The sequence below is a fragment of the Anarrhichthys ocellatus genome, unplaced genomic scaffold (genome assembly GCF_004355925.1).
Source record: "Anarrhichthys ocellatus isolate YVR2014 unplaced genomic scaffold, GSC_Weel_1.0 scaffold6, whole genome shotgun sequence".
Lineage (NCBI taxonomy): Eukaryota > Metazoa > Chordata > Actinopteri > Perciformes > Anarhichadidae > Anarrhichthys > Anarrhichthys ocellatus.
Genome location: NW_022280036.1, coordinates 4,149,010 through 4,169,047, shown reverse-complemented (window position 1 = coordinate 4,169,047; position 20,038 = coordinate 4,149,010). Strand labels below are relative to the sequence as shown.

Here is a 20,038-nt window from a genome sequence, read left to right as displayed (position 1 = left end):
TGCAGCAATTAACTATGACAGGTCAATTAACAGGCTTATTTATGAGCAGGGGATGCCTGCTAGTTGTGTTGTAATGATTCCTGATACTCTCTGTACGTGCACGGGGGAAATTGAATCCATGATGAATGTGGACTGAAGGCCTTTGCTAGGGGCTGCATTTGCTCTTCATTAACTATGCCTCTGGAACACCGTGTTCCTTTCACCATTAAAGGGAAAATTAAGTCGGGAACGGTGGGCATACTGTATGTGTTAGGGCTCCTCTGTGATGTAGGATAGCACATATTATATCATATTTGTATGTTAAGGAGACTGTTAGACAAAGGTTTGAAACTGCTGCACACACACATACAGTACAATCTTTGTTCTCTTACACCTGTTGTGGGGTCATCTCTTCAGTGTTTCCCACAGAATGTGGCTGTATTTGTGGCCTTAGCTGACCATGCGGGATGGGACATGTTATTTGTGTGGTCCCTGCTGTCAGCTGCATTAGTCGATAAACCAGATGTTCCCAAATCTAGGGGCATTGCTGACGCTAGTGAGACTTTTCTTTACTTTACACCGTACCTTTTTGGTGTAGTGTTGTTAGCTACTGCTGCTGCGTGAGCCCGACAGCCAGGCAGAGGCATCATTGCATGCCGTGCAGATGAACTGGCAACGCCCACTTCCTCAGTGTCTCTACGTCCACACACATCAGTGACGCGTGGATTGCATTTATAACCTTGGGCATGCGGTTTATCGTGCGGATCGGATGGCTTGGGTGAAAAATATATATATTTCTTATAAATAGCAATGCTGGTGGATGAAGTAATACAACATTAATTAGGAAAAGCAGTTAAACAAAGGCTGTCAAGATTTCTTAAAAACAATCCCTGCGGGCTCTGGAATGAACCTCGTGTGTTGGTACGTGTGACTTGAAGTCTGTCAGAGCTCTACGTCTGTTTTGTGCCGCCACTAGTCCACTACTTAATTGGTCACTAATGGATTTCTTTTCAGGGATAGATAAAACAAAATGTTATGCTAAATTGGGTCACTAAATATATTTGGGCAGCTGTTCATATAGCTGCAAGGCCCGCCCAGGTTAAGTCAAGGTGTGGGAAACACTGCTATAAACCAGTCCCACTCTCTGGCCTACCCTTGTTTGTTCAGTGAACCTTGTGTTATAGAAAGCTAACAGATGCATACAGACCACAATGCATTCAAGACCAGGTCAATTTAGGTAAAATTCTAATTGTTTTACTTACTAACCAACAACCTGCATTGTTAAGCATGTGTTGTGTGTAAGTTGGGGAAAGGATTACGCAGTAACTACAATATGCAATAATCACAAAAACTACAGTCAGTTTCTCATTACTGTATCTTTTGCTTTATAGGCCACCATACTGATGTTGGCTGTGTGTGTGTGTGTCAAGAAAATATACTCAAATTAATGACAACTATTTTCATATGGTGCCCTCAATTAAGTTGTATCCTATGAAACAGCTTTAGTGTACATGTGAGTATGTATCTACATCGCCACACTAAGGCAGCCTGAAGTGTTTATGTGTGTTTGGTTTATGTGTGTGGGGGAGGGAATGGTGGTATTGGAAACAAACGGGGGACTTAATCACCAAAGAAGACCAATGACATTATAGGTTAAAATGCAGGTTTAGGACCAAATGGGAACAATGTGTATAAAGCACGGAAGGTCTAAAGGTATCCCCACTGAGAGCTAGAGACAGAACATGCCCACTCAACACAGCAGAGAGTACATATGTGCCGATAGACACACACATGACACAGATGAAAATAGAATCAGAAACACCACTCACACACACACAACAAACACTTTATGTGCACTTTATACACACACTGTGCCAGGAGAGGCAGACACCAGGGAGAGCCATGTCCTTTCCACGCTGTGGCTATGCAGTGTCAAAGCAGGCAGCCTAAATATCACTCCCTCCAGGAAATATACGACACCTTCGTTCTTACTGACGGATTTATTCGTCTTACGTGCTCTCAGTCAACACCACCGTATTCAATCCACCGTCGAACTGTTTGAACACATTTCAACATACAAATAATCTGGCGTTACCATTACACAAAAAAACAGTTTGCAGGCAAATATGCCCGACGACAAATTGACATGACTAACATACCTCGCTGGCTGCACACAACCAAGAGGGAACTGAGTCCACTTGAAAAACATGAATCTTTAAAAAAGGAGCACTTTAACACTTTAAACTTAAACTTTAACACTTTGAGCAGAGTATATCAACTTCTGCCGCTTCTCTTCTTGTTGTAGCTGTGCCACGAGTAAATGTGTCCCAGCACAACATAGGACGTAACAATAGTTCCTATCAAGTAAAAACCAAACAAAAATCCATATTCATAAAAACAAGTTGTAAAAATAATAATCTGTAAACAAGCATATTAAATAGTGTCATAAATAATATTTATGGCAGTTAAACTAATTGTTCCAGATGTCACAACCTGCCGGTAATGGATAGAAATTGAACAGCCGAGAAGACCAACGAGAACCGTGTACTGTGCATGTTGTTTGTGAGCAAAGTGAGAGGTGTTTTAGAGACACAGAAAGATAATGTGTAAGCTTTAGGGAATGACATGTGAGGTTGTGTTTGTCTCGTCAATAAAGCACTTAGTGCTTCTTAAATATTCATCTCCTTATTTGTATCGTGACTCGGGTAAAGTTAGGAGAGGCATGACGGATGAATGAGGAAGGACACATACAAGAGAGGGGTAGTCTCCTTGGCAACTGATGGTTGCTGCATGCATGACTGTTATTCACTTGTCTCTCTCTTCTTTGTGTGGTCTTTATCATGTTCGCAGGCACTTTAGTGTTTGTCCACTCCATTACAGGGGTGTATGAGTGTGTTTTATTATATACAAGATATAAGATGATATACAAGATAATCTTACGAAGGTGTCACTGTTGTTGAGAGTTTAGGTAACAAACTGAGATCACCAAGAAAATTCATGAAATGTACTTTAGGTTTAGTCTTTGAAATTCATTCATGATTTTTAACCTTTACAACAACTTTAAGAGGTATTTCAGTTCTTCAGTTCGCTCTATCTGTTTAACACACTCTCACACAGAGACACACACACAGCTGCTGTGTAACAAATGGAGTTGTTAAATAATGTAGAGAACATGCAGCCTTGATCCCAGCATCAGCCGGAGGAGGGGAGCTGATAAACATGCTTTGTTACTCTCTTTCGCTCTCCCTTCTCTGACTTTTCCTTCTTTCTTACTACTTTCTGTTATGTATCGAGCTCCCCAAGGGCCTGCAGAAATGAAATAAGAAGGGTGAAACCCATTTCTCTATGTACTACATACCTGTCTGTCTCTCTTGAGTTTTCTCCCTCGACCCGTCCTCCTTACTCTTTTTCAACTGTCATCGCTGCCTCTCCTACCACCACCACCCTCTGTTGCTTTTGTTCATCCAACTCCCCCATTTTCTATCTGTCTATCATTCTCCCCCTCTATCTCTCTCTGTCTCCGGTGAGTGCTGGTCTCCTTTCAATCAATAATAATGATTGAGCTGTCTGCTGTTGGACAATGGGAATTACCTAACACAATTGCTATTGTTGTGCTGTTTAGCTTCTTTTCTACAAGTTGAAATTGCAAAGAATGGTTCTATTAGGTTATTTTGTTAATTGCTGTGCCTCTTGGTAGTGATGTTTATGGAGGATGAGATGACTGTTAAAGATGACCAGGGGTTGTGATTCGGCTGCTGCGAGGCTAAGGATTGGTATAGGCATTGCTGTGTTTTCACAAGTAAATGATGCAAGCCTTGGTAGCTTTTCCCAACGAAACAGTATCTGAACATTGTCAATTTTCATTGCTTTTTTTACATCAATTCTAATACAATAGAAATAGAATGTTGCATGAGGAATAGTCACAAATGTTTTGTCTAAATTGTTGGGCCTCCACTACGTAAATCACCGATCACTCCTTTGAAACAGCAAAGTCACATGTGATATTGGTCAAATTAATTGACATCACATTTTTCTTGCAAATCGGCAAAAGTTATGTTTATATTCAGTCTTTGCAAAGCTGGTTTTTAAAATATCTTTTTAAAAGTGCATTGTTTATGTGCCGTGTTTCCTCTTCCAACTGTCCGTCAGCGGAACAGCGTGAAATCTATGGCAGAACTTGAATCGTTGGGTGCTCACTCCACATGCATGTGTATCATGGTGTGAGTACAGGATACACACAAAGCAGGGACCCACTGATAAAATCATGGACCTACTAGTATTCAAAGGGTCCAGAGGGTATCTTAAATCTCTATAGTCACTGTTCAGAGAGAGTTTGCAGCTGTAGTACAACACACATCTCTTCTAAATCATAGAATTACACAGAATGATGTTACGACCAAATAACATGAAGCCAATACTCCTTTTATTTAGTATTGCAATTTCATAAAGTTGGGGGACTGGCAAAAGATAGATGATGAAATAGGCCAAAATCAATGTTGCAGAAGCTTTCAGAATAGACAACCTTGCCTTTTAGCATAGTTCAAGCTCCAAAAACATCGGATCGCACACTTCCTATGATGCAGCTCAATTGTATCTTCAGTTAAACCCTCCCTGACTCATGAATTATATGCCTCCCCTTTGTATGTCAAGCTTTCAATGCGTTGTGTCCAAGCCAACATACAGCTAACCCTTATGACATCATCAGAGTTTTTTCCTCAGGCATGACAAAGTTCCTCCAGAACCACAGAAGACATAATACATCGACTTTCACAGGCAGTGGTACTCCCTTTGATCAGTAAATTAGCTTGAACATGCAGTATAATTTGTGGAGTTCCCCTTTTAGTTTCAGTTTCACCCCTCTACATGCTAACTCTGTCTTACCTTCTCTCTCTTCGATATCTTACAAAGAAATTAGGAAGTCAGGTATATGTTAAATGTCAGTTATATTACATTCATTTCCCATCTCAATGGCCTGTTTCCCAAAGTTGGGTAATGTCCTTACCAGGGTCAATTCTAATTCTGTTGAATTGTCAGGGGATTTTTATTTGAAACAAATGTTGTTTTGTTGCACAGAGTGCAGGAGTGACTGCATAGTTAAGCTTGTTTCATTTCTGCTTCATGTTGAGAGCATGTCCACGGAGAACACAAACTTTCTAGTCCTGTGCACAGCTCACTGACTGCATACACCGAAGGCCTTTGAGGTGCTGCCACTCGTCTCTGCATTTCCCGTCTCTTTGTCCTCCGTCCAACAAAAGTAAGGATGTTTTTGAGAACAGCTTCCCTTCCTGCCTCCGTGAAAGAGCTGTAGCCCAGCCGATGGCTCGCAATAATAATGACTTTTACATTATAAAAGTCAACCGATAAGGAAGCATTAGAATTTAAATAGTTTACTGCCTGCAGGCCAAGAATACTCTCTGTGTATAGTCAAGTTGTAAACTCATGAAACGTAAACTGCAACTCTATGAGCTTTTCTGGTCTTGATTTGGGTTTATTGAACTTTGAAAACTAAACCCTTGTTTGAGCCGCCCATACACACTGAGGAAAGAGCGTCTTCACAATTACATTGTCAATCATTATATCTGTAGCGATTACTGTTGCTGAATGTTTTTATTGTTCCATGGAACCGCCGTCTGTCTCACTTCTGCAAGCTTGCCAATCCCGTTCCTGTTTGAAATCTAAAATAATCAGAGTGAATTGGCCTTGAAGCTGAAGATGTTTAAAGCACAAACTACATGCACCCATAAAAATCAATCGAGTTTCAAAAAAAGAGGTAACATGTTGTTGTGGATTATTTGTGTCCCCACTCGCTCCTCTGTGGATTACCCAGAGGCCATCTGTGTTCCTTGCAGTGTTTGGTACCTGGAGGGCTTGTTGGAAACCAGGCCAACCCACATTTGTGTGCACACACTCACACTGCACCGGTATTTCAAAGCTGTCTCTGTGTATATCTATCTATCTATCTATCTATCTATCTCTCTCTCTCTCTCTCTCTCTCTCTCTCTCTCTCTCTCTCTCTCTCTCTCTCTCTCTCTCTCTCTCTCTCTCTCTCTCTCTCTCTCTCTCTCTCTCTCTCGGCTGTGTCCCCTCTGGTATATGGACAGCACATCAATGGGAACATTAAAGGTTACAAGGCTCGACAAAACGACAAATTCACAACTCCAACCTGACACCCTTTGATCCTGCAGACACACATACACACACACACACACACACACAAGCTGTCTTTCTCACTTTGGCTACTTCACACAGAGAAACTGTGTCACACACTGTGCACTGTTACGACAAGAAATGGGAATTTAGAGGATTCTACTTGTACTTTTTTTAAGAAGAGATTTTGCAGAAGGCCGCACTTGAACTGTCATCATGAGGCTACTTGTTCTCCTTTAGCTCTATGAATGTACGACTGTCCGTAGGATACATGAACTATTACTAACCCCAAAAGACTATGTTTGCAGGATTACACTGATACGTGAACTAGAAATATTTGTACATGCATACATTTCTCTCCCACACAGTAAACTGTGTGATGATTATTGAGTATTTGGTAAATGTCATAGTTAAATATCAGGCACATTAGATATAGCAGCAGCCTTTTATGGCCCATGACCCCATTTTTACATTCCACAATCTCATGATCCTTAGTATTTAGAGAGCTGTCCAAGTTATCATGTTTATTTTAGAAAAGCCTCACTTGGTTGTCTACTTTTAAGTGAGGTTAAGAAATAATGAATACTGTGCCCTATACACTTGATGTTTTTGATTTAAGAAAACATCAATAGTCAATATTAGTCCTAAAAATGTTCCATCACTGTATATCAAACAAACTTTACGAAAAACAAACGAAAATATGAGATATACTTCACTTCAGTACCGTACCCAGCAATGGTGTTTAAGTGTGAGGCACTGTTGGCACTTGATCTGTCAGCAGTAAATATTTCAGTGAAAGGACACAGGCCTGTTTCCCTGAGCCGTTATATTGCATTGCTTTGTTCTGTGCCATTCAGTTTGATATCTTAGAGAAAGTGATTGCGCGGTTGCGTGGTTGCGTTGCCATGTGGTAGGATGGTTATTTGTGCTGTTGTTCTCTCCATATGTGTCAATGCCGGTGTTTGTCTCTGGGCTTCCCTCTCCCAATTATTTTTCTCATCTTGTCTAATTATACAACAATCTGGTGTCTCTGCTACAACCCGTTCAATGCAGATGTGCTTGCAGGTGTGCAGAGGCAGGCCTGCGTAGTACCTTCTTGTTGGCTGGTTCTATTAGTTTACATAGCAAATAGGAGCTTGAGGAAGAAAGTACATAAATAAAACAGAATGTTAACCACAGCCACATGATGAAGAAACAGCACTGTATCGTTTATAAATTAGATGACCATGGCCTTTTGACCAATTATCCTCTTCCCCTCTACTACCCTGTAGTTTCCCTCACAGATCCCTTCTGCCTAGTGAATCAAATAAGCCTTTTTGCACAAATGAGCCGACCAGCAAAACCCATCCAGCCTGTGCTGCTGCGCTTCTTTCCTTTCTTCCTCCACACCGCCCAATCAGTTTCAAGGTTCTCCTAATTATTTTATTCATACATTCAAAGAAGATCTCCCGCTCAGGGATTAAATTGGAAAGCAAGTGGGAAAGAGGTGGTGTTGCTCTTGTGTTTCCCTCCCCTTTATGAATGTAATTGATTGAGCTCTATTTGGAGGAAATTGCAAGATGCAAAGAGAGAAACAGGGGGAAAATAATTTAGGCTTCTTGTATACACACTAGTGCGAGTTTGTTAACAGCTACAATAACCGAGCCAACTAGGTGAAGGACATTTAAGGAATTATCAATTTCCACTGTCTGTCTTCATTCACCTTTAACTTGACTTTTTTGTGATAACACTGCAGGAATTACTTCACATCCACACAGTCATGCTTCTCCTTGTCCAATGGCAATGAATAGGTTATTGGTATCTGCCCCATGAATTTCTATTTGATACTTCAAACCGATGGCGGTGTTCGCTGTTAACGGCAACACTTCCAGATTAAAACACAGGTAATGGAATGCCCCAGCAGTGCGAGATGGTTCCCGTGGTGCTTGCACCCACTTTTCATTTACTCAGAACACATAAGGGGTTGGGTCAGGCTTTTCTGCTTGGTATATTTACACACAAGTTGACAGCAGGCCTGTTCATCATGTTAAATACTCTGTTGATACTGTAGCTCAGCACATTTGTGTTAACAGATGGAGGTCTTAAACCGCGGCCAGTCATGCATATTTGGCACCCCTCCATGAATGCACCTGCTAGCTTTCTTGCACATGTATCTTATAGGCGTATATATGCAGGTAGTATTTCCATCATCATCACATTCATACACACATTCACACCCCTTCCTGAATGTGACTGGAATACCTTGAGAGTGAAGTGCCTTGCTCAGGGGCTAGATGTTGTAGTAAATATTGCTAAATGTGCGAGCCCATCCAACAATTTCCGCATGGAGCGCATTTCTGTATTAAAACACTTAACAGATCAAATGATCCCATATTACTGTTCCCCAGAAATCGCTGAGAAATTACACAGCAAGCACTTTGGCGATCATATTTAAAATTAAACATTGCAAAGTGCCAAAGTCTGCAGTTAAGCCAATAACAAGTACAGTCGTGAGAGTTGTTGTTGTTGTTATTTTGGAGCTACAAAGTTCCATTGTTTATTTGCTCTTTTCCTCCTCGTATTCCACACAGAATACGCTCGGTTTTTGATTAGCTGGGTGCCTTGGTACGCCACTGTAATTAGGCTGTCAGTCAAAACCAGATGGCTGGTGGCTAAGACGGGGAAGTCGCCTGGAAAGTTTTCAGATGAGTCTACTGTTCGGTTTTGTTGTTGTGGGTCCATAAATGATTATGGGATAAGAAACTTCTAAATACTTAATACTGATGGATTCTTCTACCTGGATATTGTTATCTGCACTGCTTGTTTAGTCTGTTTTCTAGCATAATGTTCTTTTAAAAGCCAGTGCCATTTATGTTCAATGTATGTTTCATCATCAGGCTTTTATGTATTAAAAAAACCAGTGAAAACAACAATTGCTTTATTACTCACTGTAGTCATACTGCCAAATAAAAAATACCTCATTATATATTAGTTAAAGTCAAGTTTGTACGAGCAGGGTTTTCGACTCACTAGATATACTGTATGTCACAAACGGTATACTCACCCAGCATCTGTCTGTCTCTTTGTCTTTTACCCTGAACAGATTGTGTTTGAAGGAATTCGAGGCCCGAGTTTCGAGGGAGATATCGCCATCGATGACGTGTCCATCACCTTAGGGAAGTGCAAGCAGCAGAACACTGTAGCCAGCGCAGGTAAGACAGGTAAGATAGACATAAACATCCAGAGAAACACAAAGAAGCTAAATGTGATGAACTGCCGCCATCTACACACACAAATTGTTTTGTGAATGCAGTTGCATTCGGGACTGAAGTAAGGAAGGCGATATGATTCTTAAAGGTCTAAAAAGTGTTGATAGCTTTTTGTTTTCAGCAAACGTGCCAATAAAGCACTTGCTCAGAAGCCGAAACAGAGCTGAACTGAACTGAATTGATTTCAACTGAGAAGAAATAAATTGAGGGGCAGCAGAGAGGGGAAATAATGTAGAGACATTATTTTTGAAGGCACAAAAGAAATCTTTACATCTTTAGTGTTGGGGAGGTGTGGGAATTTGGCGCAGAGAGAAACTGTTGTCGATGTGGGGGCTGTACGATGACAAGTGGACATCACAGGGCACCAGCATGGAAGCCTCGTCATCATTTGCGGTCCCTCTTCTACCTCTATCGCTCTATTTACTTCACATTCCCCTCCATCTTTCCATCCTGTGAGTTTCCACACCACAGCTCCGCTGCCTCCTCCACAACCACCTTCATTTTGTCCTGTCTCTTTCCCTTCTTACCCTCTGTTCTCTATAAACCATCTCCTCTTTATTATCTGTATACCTCTCACTGCTCTGGATCTTTGAAATTCTCTGTTATTTAGCCTTAAGAGAGAAAGTGTGTCATGATACAGATTTTGAGAGAAAACAAGCACGAGGGAAGGAGAATGAGATAAACAGGAATCTCGATCAGACAGTGGCTAAGCATCAGTCCACCAGGAGAGTTGTTTCACTCCATAAACTGACCACAATTTCTCCCCACCCCTCATGCTGACATGCTTGACGAGTCAAACCAAGCGATCTGCCCATAAATAGAATAGCAAAATACAATTTTGCTACTTATAAATACTGTCGGTCCGACTCTGCCTTAAGGGTGAGCCAGACAGAATAACAAGTCTGTTACAGGGAATGAGTGCATGTCCATGTAAGCGTGTGGAGAGAGACTCAACTAGCCTAAAGGGTAAGGGTGTGGCGAGGAGATGGAGACAGAGAAAAGGTCAAAGACAGAGTGGCCAATTGTAGGTGTGTGTGTGTGTGTGTGTGTGTGTGTGTGTGTGTGTGTGTGTGAGTGAGAGAGTGAGAGAGAGAGAGAGAGAGAGAGAGAGAGAGAGGTCCAAGAACTAAAAGAAGAAAGAGAATATGAAACTAAAACCTGCCAGCAGTTTAGCTGCAGTAAGAGCTGCCCTCTGCAAGCCAAGACGCACATACAAACAAGCATGCATACACAGGCGCATAAACATCATTAAATTCTCATAATAGCCTTCATTGCATTCTCTCTTTCTACATACATGCACGACAACAGCCAGTTTGCTCCGTTCTCTTATTGCCATTGTTGTTTGGTGAAATGGAGACGTACTCAACAAGAATCAGAATGTGTGTTCTATAGTAATGTTCATTACTATGTTAGAATACACAACGGATCTTTTAGTCGTTGTTCTGACAATTCATTTGACTTCATCTTATTTAAGCTTTAGGAACTGTATACTGGACTGACTTGTACTGAAAAGTATTTTTACCGTTTGCAGTTTGACTAATTGGAGTTTTAATTGAATCATGTCAATTGTGTTCATACATACCAACATGACAAATCACTCACAACGCTGGACTACGGTATATGTACAGCATACGACACCTTTAATTTGGGTAAGAGGAGGGACCCACTTCTAGGAACAGCAGACATGCAATAGATGAACAGAATTTTAGTACGTTAAGAAGGATTTTATGCAGCAACACGTGGTGAGAACCTGCATGGTGTAGTTCACTTTTTCTGTTGTTAGGACCTACTACAAAGAAAACATCAGAGCCATGGAAACACCACGAAAAAAGTAAAACTGAGAGAGTGAATTATTAACATCCTGCTTTTACCTTCTCAAACTCCCAGTTGTCATGCGTATGCAATCATATCACATATGCGCATGTAAAGACATTGGCGGATGGGGTGAATAATGGATGAAGGTGTAAACAGGAAGAGGAAAGCTCTTGAGCTCAGCTCTCAGAGTATATGCGCACGTGTGTCCCGCAGGTTTCGTGCAGGCAGAAACATACACTGGCAGATGGGTTATAATTATAATCAGGCAGGCGACTCAGGAGTCTTTGCCACTGAAAGAAACACAAATGCGTGTTTCTTGAGTACAGATTTTGACACCATGAAGTATGATGAGGACTGGAGGAAAATGACATTCAACTCATGTTTGCCAGGACAGGACAGATAGACAGAAAGATATACACAGGTAGTGTTGTGTCAGTTAGTGAATACAAACTAAGTAGACATTTTTGTAATTAGTAAAGTAATCCATTGAATTACAAAAATAAATCTGTAAAAACAGATTCTGTATTCATAGGCATATGAATATGTCGGCAAAGATTTTGGTATTGTACGCATTCTGGTTTCTATTTGTAATCTGAGTATTTGTAAACAATCACATTTGAGCAGGCTGTGATTGAATGCAGGTAAATAGCCCGGAATGCATTCTCGAAACCCACCGGCGACGGTGATTTAACTTTTTATTGGTTTAAAATGAGCTTGTAAACTGGCTACTTGTGACTCAATCGAGTCGTACGTGTAAACAATAAGCAGCCCAGGGAAAAAAAGGAAGTCGTGGCCCGGATATCCGCTGGCTACAACAAAACCCCAGAAATATTGCCGCTTGCCCCCAGAGGCTTATCTGTCATCACACTGATGGGTTTAGAGATCGCTTCAAGATCAAAATTTGAAAATATTGCACCTTTATACAAAAAACTTAGATGCAGCCACAGAAATGTGTAAACAGTTTTCTTTCTTTTTTTTTATATTTCTTTGCATATTCAGCACTTACAGACATAATCAAAAATGTAATAAAGCATGATTGCACATTTTTTCAAATGCCATTAGGGCAGATTATAGCACATCATTTTTTGTAATCTCGATTACACGTAACCAGTTTCTACCCAACCGTGGGCGCAGGGATGCTTACAAATACACACACTTGACAATTCATCCTCACTCACGATTGCTTGAGGTTAACTATATGCACGCACAGGGGACTGTTATCCTACGGTCCTCCACAGATGAAGGATGATTGTCTCTGACATGTTTGCTGCAGCTCCGCCTGCATACATCACAGAAATCTACCTGGCTCAGTTATGTGTGTTCAGAGAGGAGGTGGTGGAAAATGAGCTTCTCTCTTACAGTTTAACTTTCTACTGTATTTTCTTTTTACCATTTAAGGAGTTTCCTCCTCGTCTCTTTATTACTCTTCTATCACATGGATCCCCTGCATCATATTGTGAGAATGTGGGAATTGTGCAAAACCAGAAGTAATACAAATTAACTCTGAACTTGCTAAATCAATTTTTTGAACACATCGACACCAGGATGTAGCATTGACATTGACAGTTTTGGTGGTAATGTGTTGCTACCTGTGATTGTTTAGATATTGGTAAGCTTTTTGATGGTTGTAGAACAAAGAAGCAGGTTTATAGACTCAGGTTTATGTGGGTGGATTAAAATGCCTGTGCTTTCTCTTGTTCTATGAAATACATGGAACCACCCATCACGCATGCACACACGGCACACACATGTGCACCAACAAACACAAATACATTGTATACTCCCACAGTAATCCATTATCTTTGTAACTCCATTGTAATTCCCTGACAGAACAACTAGATGTATGATGTATAGACCTTGATCATTTTCACAAAATGACTGAAGTACACATTCATGCTCCTTTTCAAGACCTTGTGGGGGGGGGGGGACATGAATAACGATGGGTTAAAGGAAAGACAGACAGACAGAGATGTAAAACACCATGTTCCAATTCAATCTGTTGCTGCAAAATATAATATAGGAATGATTGTGTGTGTGTGCTACGTGCAGATCTAAGCTTTATTATAAATGTCGATTTCCTGCCTGCAGGACGGACCCTTGATCTGAAATCATATTGATCTTTTTCATACAATACCTACTTTTTATTTATGAAACTCTCTCTCTTTGAGCAGTATGCATGTGTAAATTGTTCCTGCATTTTTTTTGCATCGTAATGCTGCTGTGTAAAAAGGAGAGAATGCATCGTATGTATGCAAAAGAAGCGAGTGTATTTTTGCTTTTGTGTGGGACAGTAAGATTAGAACATAAATGGGAAATCTTAGATGGGTCTCATGCATCTAACTGGCAGGTTAGTCTTCAATCAGTAAAAAGGTTCTGAACAAACAATATCACACCACATAGAAGATGTGTGTGCTGCCTCTTCTTCTGTGCATAAATAATAACAACCTGCTGGCGGGAAAAAAAAATCCATCACATATTGGCGATGATGACATCATTTGTAACTTATTTTTCTCATTAAAATCTCAAAGCTGCCATGGTGTAAGATCTCTCTGTTTCTCTTTCTTGTTTACTCATCCGCCCCTTCATTCTTGGTGCTGTCTCCCTCCACGTATTTCCTTTTCCACTCAACTCTTTCTTTCTTTTCCTGATGGTCTCTCACTTTTCTCCACGTAAAATCATAAAACACAGATCCATTTTTATACAACCCTCCTGCTTTCGTCACACAAAAATAACTCAAAACTGTTTGCAACACCGGGGATTTTTCGTTGCATGTGCTGCAGTCAGCCTCGGGCATAGAGACTGCCGTAGGCCAAAGTGATAAATGTATACATGCAGTTATCAACTTAGCCTGTGGTTAATGTAATGTCAAGTTCAGCCTGTTATTTATGACAGTTTACATGGGGCAAAAAATGACATGTAACATTTACACCTTTTATTCAAATAATTATATTAAATGCCCACATATTCAAAACATTTGACAACTGTCCCCAGGAGGCTTTAAAAACATGTCACAGGGTTAGTGTGTAGCATCTCTGGGTTTCTATTAGCAGAAATGGAATATTACAGTCATAACTATGTTTGTAATTCATGTTTTAGTGTTTAATCACCTGAAAACGTAGAAACTTCATATCTACATAGGAAGCGGGTCCTTTTACAGAGACTGATGTGTTGCATCGCTTTGTTTCTACTGTGGCCCAGAACGGACAAACCAAACACTGGCTCTAGAGAGAATTTGGCGCAGTACCTGGAGTCCAATGTAATTCTCTGGGAAAACTTGAGAAACTGCGGTAACGTGAGCTTCAACGTGCAAAACCGTGATACTGACAGCCGCTGTCTGACTTCCTTTTGCCCTAAAGTAGTGTTATCATAATGAAGATGGCCTTTCACCTATAGGCAAACAGCATTACCACAGTGTTGCACTTGGCGTTACCATAGTCGTGGAAAGGGAGGCGTGAGTAAAGGGGTATTCATTTGGTTACAATCTGCAGCACTATCACTAGATGCCACCAAATCCGACACACTGTCCCTTTCAAATAAAAAAAGGAAATTCATCATCGTGCTATAAAGCATTTTAAAGTCATGAATAAACAGCATTGCCTGTCAACAAGTGTAAAATAACAAGGCAGCTCTGTTCTTTTTTTTTTTTTTGTCTGTTTCCATAGTTCTGATCGGTGGATCACACTCGCTCCCATTGGCCAGCTGGCTGACCTTTGGCCTCTCCTGCGTCCTGTCGCTACTCTACAGATGATGAGCACTTCCTTTAACACCACCTGTCTGTAGTGACAGACACTGCCCTGACTCGCGCTCTTATACTTCTCTCTCTACCTTTCTCCCTGTCTGTCCTTGCATCCTTTCATCCTTCTTAGATAAGTGGTAACACAAAGTCTACGTCTAGTTTCTTCTCCTCTGCTTTCTTTCATCATTTCCCCCCCAGACACTCAGTATAACCAACTGACATGCATACGCATACTGTATTTAAGGTAAACATACTTAGTGATCTATGACATTTGAACTTTACATTCTCTCCGTTGTCACTCTTTTCATTTGATTAGATTTACTTGATCAATGTCAGCGTGTCACCTCTTCCTCTCCTACATCAACCTTCATTTATACATGGACCCTCTCATGTATCTCCACTCCCTCGAACCGCAATCCCCAACGGCCCCACCACCTTATTCCCCAGACACACCAAAGTGTCGGACACTCAACCAAAGATGACAAAGGACCTGAGGGAATAAAAAGAGGGAACAGGGATTCCAGGAAGAAAGTAAAACAGAGAGAGAAAGTGGGTAAAATCCTTCTTTTTCACAAAGACCGTCTCCCTTCCGTCCCAACTTTTGGGACCATGGGAGCAACTGAATGACAAAGAGACACACGAAGAGGAACTGTTAAATGAATGAATGAATAAGCAAATGACTGCTGAGTAAAGGACGAACCAGAAACAGAGGAAAAAAGAAGTGTGCTCCTGGTAGCGTCTCTGCTTGCCCTCTGTTTGCCACAAGAGACAAACCTCAGTACGGAATATACGTGTACATTTATCTCTATATATATTAAATATAACAAAATTGAAACTAAAACACAAGTAGGACAGTGGAGGACTTTACAAAGTGAAATTAAAGAAGCACAACATTTATACAACCTCTGCTGTTCCTTTGGGTTTTATTCTACTTATTATGTGATGTTGCAATTTGTCAGACCTATTCAATGTTTTTGATATTTTGCTTTCCAGTTTTGTTTAAGGGTCAAGGGCAATGGGTAATAAAGTATTATATTAATATTTATGAGAAGGAGAGAAAGACAAATTGTGATCCAGAACCTGAATTGAGGTGGAGAGAAAGGCAAGGATGGCCCAAGCCACCTGGATAGAAACCGCAACGTTTCCTTGCACTTACTGAACACACACACACACACGCACACATACAAACACACAGTTTTCCTTGCTGACATCACAGCCAGGCCCTCAGCTCAGCCTCTGCCTCAAATACATGTCTCGTCTGTGAATGACACATTTATAAGGAAAACCATGGATGGTAGATGCAACTTTCACATTTATGCTCTCATGCCACAAACTTCTCATCACTGGATATCGTGATTGATTAACCCCAACAGAATAGCTGGACGTGTCTCTAATGAAGAGAAACACATGGTGTAGTACAGAAAAGAGCCTGGAGGGAGTTCATTCGAATACTTCTTGCTCCATGGGTGATTGAATGTCATGTATGAATTTCCCATACACATCTTTCACATGCATGAAAGATGGAAAAGATTGTCAGTATCTGGCGGGTGTGCAGCGTGGATTGCATATCAGATTCTCTGTCATTGTTTATTTAGAGTTAAATGTCTGTAGGGTAAACTGTTTTTTTTTCATAATCCTATAGATATGATTGTTAAAGTTAAGCAATACTCATATCTATACATCTATACACAATAGTTTATGATTGCGTTTAAGATGGCAGGTCAGTCTGCAGAAACACCATCTTCTCCAAAGCACATCGTAATGGGTACTTTCATCATTTGTCAGTTTTGTTTTCTTATTAATAACTAAAGTTGTAGCTATTTTAGTCATTCGGGGGGTAGATAGCCTGTTTGCATTGTGCTGCATCATGCTTCAACGTATCTCTAAAAAGCTCCCCATTCACCAGTCCCCCTGCTCCAGTAACCTGTGTATAATAATCTGCTTCATTACCATGTGAATCATGTGAACACCTTATGTACTTTTGTCTGTGTCGTGTCACGTTGATTTGAACATTGCACTTGTTTTTTGGGGGGTTTTGTTATTTTTGTTTCTTTATTGTGGTCGATGCAAATTGTATTATTGATTTTGTAATCATAAATAGTAAATAACAGAAGTAATGTGCCTATTTGACTTACCCAGTCAGCTGGGAGTGGCAATTTCTATGTTAAGCTGGCACTGATGTTCTCGTATGTGTAGAACATCATTCTGTATCATTGCCAGATCAAACAAAGCAGCGTAAGGCATGTTGGACAAATCTGTGAAACTCCACTGACCGTAGTGTAGTATAAGAATATGGAAGCCTACTGAAGGAAAACTCTCCATATTCCTGTATCTTCGCTTTATCGCTGTCATCATACATTTGCTTTGGCACGATGAGTGCACCCGATGGCAGGTTGTACCTGAATGATACAAACTATTTTAGAAGTTTTCACAATTTGAGTGACATGCTTTCCTGTAATGTAGCTTGGTCAATCTGCAATCATATACTCTAAAGCTAAGCTGAACATATTTTCATCTTTTTGTAATATCCTCAAAATGCCTCTGTCATTCTCCAAAAACACAACTTAGCAAAAAGGGTTTGTAGGCATTCCTTGCAACACCTCCAATTCCATCTGCTTATGTAGGTGAAGGAATTGGCTACATGTGGTATTTATATCAGCTTAAGTTGTACAGTATCATAAGCATTACTCAGCTCTAAAGCAGCGTTACCCATATAATAAATACATTTCAGAAATATCATTAAGCATTGATGTGTCAGACATTTCATTGTGCTTATTGTCAAACCATCCCTCTTATTGCCCTATATTTCAATGGCAGTAGTAACAGGGGAAACACTACCATTGTCATCATTGCTTTTGGACATGTGACAGCTGCAAATCAACAGACAGAATACTGTGGAAGTCTTAAGATGCATTGTCTGTTACCTTTGTTCTATTTCCCAAAAACACATTGGTTGTGTTTAGGCTTTGTATGACAATTTATGTTCAAGTTCAAACATTGCATTATTTCACCAATGCGAGAATAGAATATCAAAGCATAACGTTCACCAACCCATTGCTTAGCTTTCCTATTGTCATTGTGTTGACCATTTAAGCAACAAACTGTCATTTTTACCAATGCGTATTAAAGTATGTGGCAATATGGGAAGGTGGGGAAGTAACTGGCACTGTATCCATTGACTTCTTCATGATAGAGCAACATTTGTTTTTGCTTTTTCCAAAAAATGATTCTGACTTTTTTCCAAACTGGCGCACCACAGTCAACTCTGAGTCATGATAAGCAGTGTTTGAGACCCAGTACGACCGTCCTAATGGACTCTTCAAGAGAACGTAGATCAATCAATTGTCACTTTATTTTCTTCTTTATACAAACCATTTTAAATATGGTTTAGTAATTGCCATTTTACAATATTTAGAGTATAATTGCACCTGTAGCAACGCTTCATTTTGCTTGTGCCGTAACTCGGACAAAAGTGAGGTTTGCATATATCTTCCAGAGTAAAATCCCATGCTGAATCATTTATAATTCAATTGATATGTATTATTTCAGTAAAAAATAACAGAATCATGTGCTTCATTTGTTTCAAAATAACATCTGTGAATAAAACGAAAATTAAAAAAGCAAAGAAATGAAAAGCTTTTGTCAATAATAAGAATATATCGCCTCGGTGACATGCTTTGGTGGCAAACAAACAACTATCTTAAACATGTAGATCACATGCTGTATGTCAGTTTGCATACAACAGAAATGTAATGAATCTGACTGATATTTTTGAGTTCAAGAGGAAGTTGAAGGTCTATCAAAACACACTGATTACTAACAATTGAACCACACTACATTTTTTTTTAAATCCTTTCCTAACCGATAACCAGACTGTAATGTGAGGGATTGTCCAAAAGACACTTACTGTACATCTGGTAGACCGAAGGAGCCTCCAGATTTGATTTTAATTATTTCAAATCCCGTTTTAAATGATGTTGATGAAGACAAACCAAAGACAAGACAACTAGCTAAGAGTTTACCACATAAATTAGTCATGAAAATGACCTAAACAGTCTATCCCATAATGTTACATTTAGGCCTATCTCTTTCAGTAGCAATTCTCTAACGTGTTGTTAAGTCAGTAAAACACCAGGGCTCCAAAATGAAGAGTCCATTAAATGTGAGCAACATTTCCTCTTCTAGTTAGCAGCATGCTAATTCATCTGTTTACTGAGCCCCTTTAGAGCTGCACATGTTCACATACCAGCCCAGTATAATGGCTGTTTGTGAGATAGTAATGCAATATATCGAGCACATGGACACGAACTGTCCTTTTTTTTCTGTGTAGCGCAGCACAAAAACAATTCTCTAATGTGTTGGACACGCGCATCCTCGCGATTATGCAACAGTCAGAGCTAGTGACGTAGAATTAGATATCAAGAAAGACCACTTATGGTGGGCAGGAGGGGCAGGGGATGGGTCCAACTAACAAAGGACTTAGAACCACAAGACCGGTGTTCCAACGCTGTGTGTCCCAAAGTGTTAGAGTGAATTGACGCAGTTGTGACATTTTTCCTGAACCTAACTATGTGGTTTTGGTGCCTAATCCTAATGTTCATTTCGTTGCCAAAACGTAAATGTAAGCAGTTAACCAACCATTGTGTTTTTTCCTGAAGCTAACAAAGTGGTTTTCTTGCCTAAACCTAACTTTTCTTTTGTAGCATAATGTCATCTCGAGTGACTTGAATAGCAGGGACTATTCGTGTCTCTCAGTATGAAACCAATAGATCACATTGCGTTACTATTTCACAAACTTCCATGCGATTGTGTTGGACATATACACGCATACATATATAGAAAACAACGACTGGAATGACAAACTGACTGTTAATCACCTACTGTATACTGTCTTCGCTGTCTTGAACAGATTGAGTTAACCTACAAGAGAATACTCTTGTAGGTTAACTTTTACTGGAACTACTCAAAAGCTGTGAATACACTGAGCAATTGCGTCGAGTGTTCCTCCTGGCAACAGTAATAAAAGGAGGTACATGTTCAAAAGTTATTTTCTTTTTCGTGGGAAATAAGGCTATGTGAAATAGTCAGTGCTGGTAACCCTCCCTGGTAATGT

General features: G+C 40.2%; 1 protein-coding gene across 4 annotated transcripts in view; it reads left to right on the top strand.

Moving 5' to 3' along the window:
- Positions 1-19,339, top strand: part of mdga1 (MAM domain containing glycosylphosphatidylinositol anchor 1) — a 163,339-nt gene extending 144,000 nt beyond the window's left edge. The window contains exons 17-18 of one of the 4 annotated variants that reach the window (XM_031846333.1): positions 9,209-9,317; positions 15,242-19,339. In XM_031846333.1, coding sequence (XP_031702193.1) covers positions 9,209-9,317; positions 15,242-15,552 — 420 coding nt within the window. In that variant the 3' untranslated portion in view covers positions 15,553-19,339. Of the gene's footprint in view, positions 1-9,208; positions 9,327-14,851 lie in introns of all 4 variants that reach the window. The other 3 variants (XM_031846332.1, XM_031846334.1, XM_031846335.1) reach the window with 3 other exon arrangements.
- The last annotated feature ends 699 nt before the right edge of the window (positions 19,340-20,038 follow it).